At 41.2% G+C, this 12,083-nt stretch overlaps 1 protein-coding gene across 7 annotated transcripts in view; it reads right to left on the bottom strand.

Annotated features, from left to right (window-relative positions):
* The window catches only part of DEUP1 (deuterosome assembly protein 1), an 87,202-nt gene that overhangs the window by 42,423 nt on the left and 32,696 nt on the right, over positions 1-12,083 (bottom strand). For all 7 annotated transcript variants that reach the window (XM_039521957.1, XM_039521967.1, XM_039521940.1 and 4 more), the window contains 3 exons: positions 9,304-9,516; positions 2,251-2,396; positions 1,480-1,585 (listed from right to left, as the gene is read on the bottom strand). In XM_039521957.1, coding sequence (XP_039377891.1) covers positions 1,480-1,585; positions 2,251-2,396; positions 9,304-9,516 — 465 coding nt within the window. The remainder of the gene's footprint in view (positions 1-1,479; positions 1,586-2,250; positions 2,397-9,303; positions 9,517-12,083) is intronic.

Below are 12,083 nucleotides of genomic sequence, written 5' to 3'. Positions count from 1 at the left end.
ATATTTAAATTCACAACAACAACAAAAACAATAATCATAGGGTTTGTAAAAATATTAATTTTAATAATTATACCTTAAGACAAAAGGTATCCCTGGTGTCCCTATCCTCTATTTGTCAGAGGGTGGTGATGGACAGCAGGAGAGAGATCACTTGATCATTACCTGTTTGGTTCACTCCCAGCTGGCATTGGCCTCTGTCAGTAGACAGGATACTGGGCTGGATGGACCTTTGGTCTGACCCAGTACGGCCATTCTTATGTTCTTATGTTAAATCTATTGAAAGGTATTACTTACTAAGACGTATTTACCTTACCTCTAAATTAATTTAGGCTGTCTTAAAAGCACTCATTTCACTCAAAATGAATCCACAGAAGCTCTTTATGAGAAATAATCACAGAAATAAAGAGCTTATACAGTATTATGAAACAGAACTCTTATTAGTATTAGCTATTACAGAATAAAAATTTGCCACCAAAGTCACTTTATGATAGCTGCTGCTGCTATAATACATAACTTTTAAGGTAATATTTTCTGCAAAATCTTCCTCTGTCTGGTACTCCAGAGTGTCTATAAAGAGATTGTGGGTCTCATAATCCTTCTGCCAGCAACAAATAATGCAACATCAGAAGATTTTCATATTACTTAGAAGCAAGAACAAAAATCAGCCAAACTACATCTGAATTTGTTTTAATTAGTATCCCATAATAACGCACATGATCAATAGTTGATATTTTCATTTATTACAAAAATATAAACATTTTAGAGCAATTAAATTTAGATATAAACATCTAAGGGATATATCATGATCTCATGTCAAAGTCACTATAAATCTGCTTCGGCAACCACATAGGCTGCTCCCAATTGCAGATGCTGCTGCTCACATCCCTGGTCAATGGTATAAGCTGTATGTGGGAAGAAAGGGCTGGGCATCCCCTACACACCAGAGAGAGCAACACAGCCACATTTGGTATAGAGACCCGCCAAGCCATATGTCACCTCATGCCACTGCTATACTGACCTCACCAGGGTCTTGTACGAGCAGTATGGCACATAGTTCAACCAAAGAAGCCCTGCACTGAGCTGTGTTATATGCATTGTATTCCAAGGTGCCCATGGTAACTTGCTTCAGCTGTTCAGCCAGTGCAGCTTATGTCTCAGACCAAATGGTCTGTGTAGGAGTTATTTCCATGACTGTGCCCCTTTGACATGGGTCTCTGCCTCTATTTGCACGTTTTGCCCAGTTCTGGTATTTGCCCAGTGCACAGTGGTGTTGAGCGTACAGCTGTCCTATTTCTTCTGGGAACACAGTACACACATAAGCTTCCTTCTTATCTGTGAAAATGCAGCTATTCTCTTATGCACTTTAGTGCATTCGTATAAGCAAGGTCATGATTTTGCCTTAATACTTTAAAAAAAACAAAACCCAAAAAACAACTCTATTACAACTAAGATTTCAAAATATTTACAAATGTGGAATACCTTGTTTAGCTCTTTTTGCTGACTTTCCTGGTGTTGTTTCAAATGTAATAGCTCCGCTTTTTTGTTTTCCAGTTCCTGAATACATTGTGCATAGGCTGATTGAAGCCTTTAAATAAAAAAGCATTAATAATAATTATTGAGGGTCAAATTGTTCCCTGCATGAGAAACCCATGAAGTGAGCAGACAATGCCATGAGCCACAGCTTACGGAGTTTTTGCCTCACCATTCAATCAGGGAAGGGCTGCCCTCTTATGGAAAAGGCAGGAGATTTGGTCACCTAAACCAGGGTGGAGCTTGGTAGATCCATGGACCACCTGTCTGCTGTAAGAATCCTGAAATCATTTGTGACCCCACATGCCATATAATGCCACATGGCTACAGCAAAACACAAATTTACTAGCCTAGCTGTAAAAATCATACAAATTGTTGTCAGGAGGTGGGGGGTGTTAGAGAGTCCTATTTTTTTAATCAATGCATTTTTTTAAAACTGTGTTAGAGTACCTAGACCAAAGGAAAGGTGTTCCTTTAATCAAATGAGCATATAAAGCCATATAAAACAATTTTTTGAACAATTAGGCATCATGAAAACTGTTTAACTGCGTGTGTAGCTATTGATTACAATCTTATAAGATAAAATTACTAAAATATGAATTCAAACATGAATTTGATTTTCTAATCTACAATATCTTTTAAATATATACCAAAGGGAAGAAAAACGTTATTTAGCTCACAAATTCTTTACAATGTAAATGATGTCTTTCAAATACATACTTCATTTGATTTTCTTGGATGTTTTTACATTCTCCATATTTCAATAATTCTTTACGCAACTGCTGGAATTCCACCTCCATCCCTCTCCAGAGGGCATCACGTGACTGCAGCTCATTTCTCATCTCTGAAAGTCCTGCCTCCATGTTCTAAATAAATAAATGATTACAATGACTCAATAGTGGATTTAAATTCCATGGTCTTGTAGCATAAATATTCTGACATATACTTTATATTACATATTTAATATGAATTTAAGAAGCAATTTTTATTTGAAAAATCGCTTTTATTCTGAGGCCAGTTCCTATTTTGGAGTAGGCATTGCTTTTGTAAGGTTTTCAACAGTCAGTGTCTCTCTCCAGAAATGTCACTCAAAAATAAGATACTTAAAGTTCTTTAGGTCATGCATTACTAAGATGCATTTGTCTCTGACATATTCATAGGAAACCTTCTACAGCGTTATGGTAACTTCTCATTGTATTTAAGTTTTCCAAAACAGTTTCAGTTTGCTTCAGTGTGTTCTATCTAGACCAGGAGCTCTCAACCTTTTTCTTTCTGAGCCCTCCCCACCCCAAAATGCTATAAAAACTTCACAACCCATCTGTGCCACAACAACTGTTTTTCTGAATATCCAGTATATTAAAAGCTGTATTAAATTGATAATTATACAGCTAAACACACACATACACATATATAATATAAAAAGAAAAGGATACTATATGAACAAAAATAAAAAACTGATTTTTTTTTTTTTTACTTAGTGTGAAACTTGTTGTTGGTGCTGACCTGCAGGCTGGGTGGCCCAATGAGGTGACACAGGGGGACGTGGTGGCGCTCCCTCCCTGAGCCCCACCATCCAAGGCTGAAGCCCAGTTTATTTTGGTAGACCCTCTGAAACCTGCTCGTCGCTCCCCAGGGGACCACGGACCCCTGGTTGAGAACTACTGTTCTAGATTCAGTGGTACCATTTAGTGGTATTTTATATTTTTCTAACATTGAGGTCTAACATTTTATATCCTTGGAATCCTGAATAAGGAGATTAGGTGGAGGTGAATGGCTCCAACAGACACTCTCTAAAAGCTTCCAGAAGCTTGCAGTGTATGTGACTGTAGTGAGGCGGCCTGGCTCCCAGCCGCCCCAGAGAGGGATGAACCCTTACGGACGCCAAAGTGGGTGGAGTCACTGGAGCCGGCGTCCACCCCTCAGAGGTCACGGCGCAGAGCAGGAAATATAAAAGCCCAGCCCCAGGGCTCAGAAGCTGCCTGGCCGCCGGAGAGGCCAGACGCTGGTGCCCTAGCTCCCGCTGGGGAGACTCCCGCCGCCTGTGACCGACCCGAGGACTGGCCATACCTGCGGAGACTGGATGCTGACCAGGCGCTGGAAGAGCCCCTAGGCTGGCCGGTACAATGGGACCCTGAGGAGCTGCCCAGTTTACCCCTCGCTCAGTATCCCGAGGAGCCCATGGTGTGGGATGCTGTGGAAGACGCCGCCGAGACACAGGTACCGGTAGAGGGGGAGGTTGGAAGTAGCCCAGGGGGAGCCAACCCTTGTCTGGCTGCAGCACACCCAGAGCCAATGTCAGTGTGTTGCGGCCAGGATCCCCACTGACACAGCGGGCTGCCTGCCGCTGTTAGGGCCCCAGGCTGGGACACAGAGGAGTGGGTGGGCCTGCGTCCCCCCTGCCACCCCACTCACGGGTGGCAGTCTCCCCCTCGCCCCAACGCTCAGGCCCAGGAGCCTGGGCTTCTTAAACTACTGAACCGTTTGCTCAGCCCCTGCCTAAGGGTCTGAGCACTGAACTGTTGTTTGCTGCCCCGCCCTAACCAAGGGCCTGGGCTTAAAATGCTGAACCACTTGGCTCAGCCCCTGCCTGAGGGTCTGAGCTCTGAACTGTGGTTCACTGCCCCGCCCTGACCAAGGGCCTGGGCTTAAAATACTGAACTACCTGGCTCAGCCCCTGCCTGAGGATCTGAGCCCCGAATTGTTGCTTACTGCCCAGCCCGGACCTAGGCTCAGCCCCTGCCTGAGGGCCTGAGCTCCTGACTATTTCCTGCCTCACCAGGCTAATTCGCCAGCTCACCAGACTCGTGTAGTGAGGCGGCCTGGCTCCCAGACGCCCCAGAGAGGGGCGAACCCCAACAGCGGACATTTACAGTGACTAGATTCCACATATGGGAACATGCAGAGGCCACTTGGAAGTAGAATCTATCTAGCTAAAACATGCACTCATTCATCTCCAAAGCTATCTGCATCTAGTCAGAGATGACAGTTTATTTATAGCATCAACTATACAAGCTTTCAAACCATCACTATTGAGCTTTGCCCTCAGACTTCTCTAGTGTTGATCCTACTTCACCTTTCATTTCTTGGAATTAAAAATGTGACAAACAACTGACATGTAAACATCATATTGCAATGAGTTTGGTGAAAGCTTGTTATGGGATTGAGACTGATAGGTGTGAACTCACCCTTACTGTAAGCAGAAGCCCCACGTAAGGCAAAAGGAGTATGTGAATCTGCCCAGAAGCGAGCAAGCGTGTGTGTGTGGGGGTGATTACACTAAAAAGCTGAGAACAGACAAGAAAAAGACAGCCTAAGGAGCATGGCGACTGATCCTGGAAGAAACCTGGGGAGAGACTTTTGGGTCAGAGAGTGCAGGCTGATAAGAGTGCTCTTGGTGCTGTAAGCAAAAGAATCTGTTTACTGCTATTTGATTCCTTCTGCATTCAGAGATCACAGGACTTTGTACATTCTTTGTAAATACACAAAACTGCATCAAAGAAATACCTAACACCAATTTCTACTCCCAACTGGAACACCCACAGGGCCCAAACTCAACTACCTGCTTGGGTCAAAAAGGGCAACGGTATTATGCTTGAAATAATATCTATGTATAAGCCCTCATTATAACCAGCACAATTATACCAAAATATGAGCATATAATTTGAAAACATAACTTTTGAGCAAAGGCAAAAAAAACAAGTAGTGGATAAAAGAAACAAGGATGTTCCAATGGTGGTAGACTTTGCCTTTAAGATAGTATGCTAAGAAAATGTTAGTGGTTTTTCATCACTTCTACGTTTTGTTTCAATACATTTAAAAGTGAAAAGAAAGCTTGTTAACCTTCAAAAATGATCATGGAAATTCACATCTCAGAAGAGTAAATCCAGAACAGCTATTGCAAGTGAGTCCCTTCAAAGGGTTTATTCCCCCAGAAACGGGGGTGGGGGGGGTGGGTGTCTCAGATTAGAGTGACTTTTCTTCTAACCCAAAGAGGATTGTGGTTTTCTTTGCCTGAAAGGGTTGCTGAAGAGTGATGTGAAGCACTCCCTCTCTCCTGCAGGAGTTGGGCATACTGACTAAATTGTCACAGCCTTTGTTGGCTTGAGAAGGGTGGACCGAGCTTTAATTGCGTATAGGATCTCTAGCATTTCAAAGTATTGTGCTACAACTCCACCACTGGGCTGGCCCTTTGTTTAAAGGGTTAAAAGCTTTAGTTAAACACCGAAGTGCATCTCTGAGCATTTCCAAGTAAAAATTAAATTTAATAAACTCTTAATAGAGGCTACAAGGACTTACTCATGGCTACCTTAGAGTTTGATTCTTCTAAGAATTGATTTTAGATGTATGGATGTATTGTCAAGCATTTACTATAAATACCAGAAATTCTGCAAGACCTTCTAGTTTGGCTGCTGGATCCAGCATGTTTTTCAGCTAAATTCCCTGTATAACACTGTCATTGCTTCCAAAGAGGCAGGAAAGATTTGGATTCCGGGAATCTGACAGCTCCTTGTGAGGCGATAGTGAGTGGACACAAACCCAGGAAATTCTTATTACTATATTTATAATCGTATAACTCCTGCTTTGGAATTGAGCAGGAATGGATATTAAATAATAAAAGCAGTAGCAAGGTTTATAATTCAAAGAACCCAGAATGCAGCTATGTCTAAACCTTCAACAAGCCAGCAGTTTTTCTCACAAACAGTGCTTCATTTGTCCACTATGTGCCTTAACTAGACCATTTTGTTTTGATAATTTCAAAATGTTTTTATTCTAATTAGCTTAAATTTCAAACCAAAAAAGACATTTCAAACTGGAAAACTGGATTTTTTTTGTGCTGAAAATATCAAAAGAAACATGTAGACAATTTCAAAACTTTTTTTTCTGAACTCTTCTTAATCAAATAATTAGTCAAAAACAACACTTTCCTGCAAAAAGTTTCAGTTTTGACAAATTAGTATTTTCCAAAATTTCCGACCAACTCTACTCAACTCTTCCCTGTACCTATTCAGCTTCTTTGTTAGACGTGTGTGACTGAGTTGTCATGTAAATTCATTACCACTAGTGAATTCACTACCACCACCTGAACTATGCAGACCTGCCAAGTGTCACACACACATACAGACTATACCTCAAATATTTCCAGACCACAGCCCAGACTGAGTTCAACAAGCTTCAGGATTGACCTTTAATCACGGATTATGGTTGCTAAAGAACATAAGACTAGGCATGATGGGTCAGATCAATGGTCCATCCAGCCCAGTATCCTGTCTTCGAACAGTGGCCAATGCCAGATGCTTCAAAGAGAATGAACAGAACAGGGCAATTATCAAGTGATCCATCCCCTGTCGTCCAGTCCCAAAATCTGACAGTCAGAGTCTTAGGGACACCTAGAGCATGGGGTTGCATCCCTGACCATCTTGACTAATAGCCTTTGATGGACCTATCCTCATTAACTTATCTAATCCTTTTTTGAACCCAGTTATACTCTTGGCCTTCACAACATCCCTGGCAATTAGTTCCATGAGTTGATTGTGCATTGTGTAAAGAAGTACTTCCTTTTGTTTATTTTAAACCTGCTACCTATTGATTTCATTGGGGGACCCCTAGTTCTTGTGTTTTGTGAAGGTGTATAAATAAGACTTCCTCATTCACTTTCTCCACACCATTCATGATTTTATAGACCTCTATTATATCCCCACTTAGTCCCAGTCTTTTTAATTTTTCCTCATATGGAAGCTGTCCCAAACCCTTACTCATGTTTATTGCTCTTCTCTGTTCCTTTTCCAATTTTAATATATCTTTTTTTGAGATGGGGAACCAGAATTACATGCAGTATTCAAGATGTGAGCATACCATGGATTTATATAGTGGCATTATGATATTTACTGTCTTATTATCTATCCCTTTCCTAATTGTTCCTAACATTCTGTTAGCTTTTTTGCATGCCATTGCACACTGAATGGATGTTTTCAGAGAACTATCCACAATGACCCTAAGATCTCTTTCTTGGCTGCTGTGGCTCCTCCTGAGCAGGCAGCCAATTGTCCTCTGGTTCACTGCTCCTCTGTTGAATCCCAGTGGGGGAAAAAGCAGCCAGAAGGAGCAGGCAATTAATGGTGGGAAGGACAGAACGTGAGGGGGGCCCAATACAAGCCCCAGGCAACCCACCATAGTAACCAGCCAGTCCCCCTCATCCATGCTTCCTCTCTCCCTCATTCCCAATAGGACCCAGCTCTCCCCCAACCCTTCACCACCCCACTCGGCTCATCCCAACTTTCCCAAGATGCCCTCTCCAGCTCTTTCCTTCTTCCTCCCAGACACCTCCCCTACTATCTTCCTGGACACCCCCACAAACATATCTTCCCTAAGCTACTACCCATCTTCCCTCATGCAATGACTTTACCCCGTCTTCTCCCTCTTGGGTACTCCTACAAACACAGCTTCATCCAGCCTCCCTTACAATACCACAGTTACCCCATCTTCTGTCCAAACAGCCCCATAAACCTCAGATATGGCCCAGTATCTCTCAGCCACCTCCTCCCATACAGCCCCCAGACCTTCCCACAAATCCACCTGCCACAGCTTACCTCCCCACCAAGGCAGCTCCAATAACCTTTCAGGCACCCACCCTCCTGCCACAGTTACCAAGTTTTGTGCTGCTTAGCTGTTAACCAGAAATGTATGTGTATATACAAATAATTTGCATACATACAAATGATTTAATTAGATATTTGCAAATAATTCGCATAAATGTCAGACATGCTCAAGTCCCAATGATCCTGGCATATCTCCTCAAATGGAGGGAGACATCCCAGGAGGATAGGGTGAGAGGACAATCAAGGGAAATAAGTAAAAACTCTCAAGGATAAAGAAAATAAATACTAAATACTACATTAAGTTAAACAAAACACTATAACTAACTGAAAGCAAGAGGCAAGCTTGACCAGCTCTAACGAGGGCATGCTAAATACTCTATCTGAGGCCTAGGTGATTGAGAAGGAACTGAAGGCAGTTTGCCCACGCAGCCCTACATAGCTGGCACTGCTACCGAAAATCACACCGAACTGGAGCACCCATAGAGACCCTAGTCAAAGAAGAACTAAAAAAGATACCAGTAAGATTGCCTTCCGAGGACACCCTCCCAAGTTCTGGCATGGAAGGCAAGCTGAGGGAAAGAAGGGTATATCGCAGATGGGGCTGCAGTATATAGCACTGCAGAGATTCTGGACAGCACTGAATCCCACAAAACCAGGGGACAGGCTTCCGCAACTTCGGCAGGCTTCAAGGATGGTGGGCAACCCTAATACCAGGTTGCGCTACCAGCTCTGCCTATAACAAAATATATTACCATACATTTTTTCTAGATACTTAGATACAATTTCATAGCATCTTGTGTACTACTCCACGTAAACCAGACAAACAACATTCATGAAAGCCATTGATACACAAGATACAGTGAATGAAGCTGGGTTTCTCTGGTGAAGTTTGAGGTGTAAAGTGTGAGGTATAAAACATAAACAAGAATAAAATAAAAGACAGTACTGCATATCAAAAACATTTTTGTTTTCTCTTGTGTGTCATTCAAAAGATGGCACATCTGGAAGCACATTATGGTTTTGTAAAGAATGAATGTACTTTACATAATCATCCTCCACACAAGTGTTCCAAAGGAATTTTGAAAATGTATTCCTCAATAATTAATGCTTCCACATTAATTCCTTTAGCTTTATTCCACTATACTTATAGAGAAGAAATACCATAACTAGTCATTACCTGGCATTGTGTTTGGTACACTGTTAGTTCTTGTTGTAGCTTTAGATTTTCCTCTTGTAACTTATTCCTGTTTATTGCTATTTCATTCACAGTTGACTTTAATTTTTCAATAATGAACTCATCCCTCTCAATTTTGGATTGGCTGGAAGTAGCTGCGTCTTTCTGTTTCTGGTTCTTATTGCTGATTTGGAATTGATAATTCTGTGTCTGTTTCTATAGAACAAGGAAATAATTTCAGTGAAATTCAAAAACTATATTTTGTCCCTTTGGTCCAGTCCACTACCAATAAAATCAATAGCGGTCTTTTCATTAACTACAATGGGAGTTGGATAGTGCACCACAGAGAGGCTTGTGCCCACTGGAGGATTTCCTTGCTGCTTCTCCAAAATACAAGGGATGTTTCACTCTTGTCTTTATTGGGCCTCAAATCCCTTGCCCTCAGTGGAAGAATGTGGTTGAAACTCTGAAAATTTAAGTTTGCAGAATTTCTCAAAGAGTTTTCCCTTCTTGTGCTTATTTCCCTAGAAGGGAAAGATATAGACAATAATGTCAGTAAATACTAATGTGAATGTAATGATATATTTGGACCACAAAGCTACAGAAAAATAATTAGTTGAGGGCAATTTTGCCCTCCAATACATTGACTTCAATAAGAGTTGTGTATGTGCATTTGAAGGCAGAAATTTGCCCTTCACTTTTAAGCTAACACCACACAATCCATATATAAAAAACCCAGTGAGTTACATAGTAACTGTGCTTCTCTGAGATGATTGCCCACATAGATCCACTCAACTGCGGAATAATTGTACCTTCAGAATCTTCTAGAAAGTACTATTACACAGGGATCTGAGCTGAGAGTATGATGGGATTGGCCTCCAACCATCCTGTAGTCCCTTTTACTAATTAGGGAACCCTTGAACTGAAAGTTGGGGAAGGTGGGCAGTGTTTATGGATCCACAGTCACCTTGGAAAATCAGTTACTATGGTAACCACTTTCACTGCTTCAAGAATTGACCATGTGGATCCCCACTCCTCGAAGATTAACAAGCAGCAGTAATTATCCAGAAGATGGGTCTGAATTAGCTGAAAAATGATTGCAGGACTGCTTCTTCAAATTGGGCATCAGGTCTAGAGCTCACTTGAAAGAGTAATGCTGCATAAAAAAGTGTACAGAGCTACAAGTAGCATATTTCATTGATGGAGGCAATGAAAAGGCATTCTATAGATTGTCTTAGGTCCTATTTTGTGTGTTCTGATATCTTTTGGTGGCTCAACACCCGTCTAAGATGAGGTAAACTGACCCAAGGTTTTAGCCTCATATTACACGAAGTGCTAGATCAACAAAAGTACCGGTATTCAGGCACCTATCTGCCTGTGGCCATATTCAATGCCAGCATGCCTTCTTATGGAATGGACTGGTGCAGCAGTGATTAAGACTCTGTTTCTCTCAGGGCCTTCAGCTGATCTATCCAGCTACCAATACCTTCCAGGTGATTTAGCCCTCCAGTTAGGTCACATAGCAGTTCCACCCTTCCCAGGGTACCCAAAGTTCAAAAGAAATGCAAAGAAATATAAACTATTCCCTTCTCTCAGGGAGGCCCTGACAGGGAACAGTCCATCCTAGATCTTGGCCCCAGCCAGGCTTCTCCGCAAGACTGATAGCCTGGAGCCTATCTCCTGGATGGCATGGAACCTATCTTTAGGCAAGAAGGCTTTTATAGTTGTATAATCTATCAAGACTCCAAAAAAATCTACCCTTTGTGCTAGGATTAAATAAAAAATAAATAAATAAATAAAAAGTAGATTAAAGTAGATTAAAAAATTAAAAAATTAAAAATTGACTGACCAAGTAACTATATAAACAAAACAGTAACCCCCAAAGCCAATGAGGAGAGCACAGACGACAATTTGCTGAACCTTTGGTGGTCAAGAGGACTGGAAAGTGATTCAAGCCACTTCAACTGTTATAATCCCAGAAATCAGCACAAGGAGAGAAGGATGAGTGGACACATCAAATATTACTTTCTAGAAGATTTTTGAGCTTGAATTCTGGGGCCGCACTGTTCTCATGAATGGGGATCAATTTAGACAGTTATTGAATGAACACTAATAGTTTGCACTACTTACTTTGCAAGTTTTCTTGCAGTACAGATTATCCTAATGAACTGTATATTAATAAATAGCATAGAAGAGATGCCACCTAGACAAGAACCTGAGCAAGACCCCATATGCATCATGATTTTTTAAAGCAAAACTGAGTATACATTATTTTTCCATATTTATCTATTCCAAATATTTGTAATACTCACTTGGTACGTATTCACAATATACAAGAAAAACTTAAATAAAAACTACTCCAAGTATCAAGTATTAGTTGTTTCAGAGAGGATTCTCCTGTATTTACAAAAATTTGTGCATAGGAATTCTTTAGAGTCACAGTAAATTTAGCAGTGTTTTAGAAAGACAAGATGAGTGAGGTAATATCTTTTATTGGACCAACCTCTGTTGGTGATAGAGACAAGCTTTTGAGCTTACACAGAGCCCTTCATTAGGTCTGGGAAAGTTACTCAGAGGGTCACAGCTAAATACAAGGTGGAATAGATTATTTAGCATAAAGAGTTAACCTGTAAGAGACCATTCAATGTGAAGTGGGCAGTTAACATCTCTGCAGTCATTGAACAAAGGAGGTTAGTGGGTTATAGATTGTTGTAATGAGCCATATATCCAGTGTCTTTATTGAGTCCATGATTTTTAGTGTCTAACAAAGTTATGAATTTAAG

This window comes from Mauremys reevesii, linkage group 1 (genome assembly GCF_016161935.1).
Source record: "Mauremys reevesii isolate NIE-2019 linkage group 1, ASM1616193v1, whole genome shotgun sequence".
Lineage (NCBI taxonomy): Eukaryota > Metazoa > Chordata > Testudines > Geoemydidae > Mauremys > Mauremys reevesii.
This window is presented reverse-complemented; position numbering and strand designations above follow the sequence as displayed.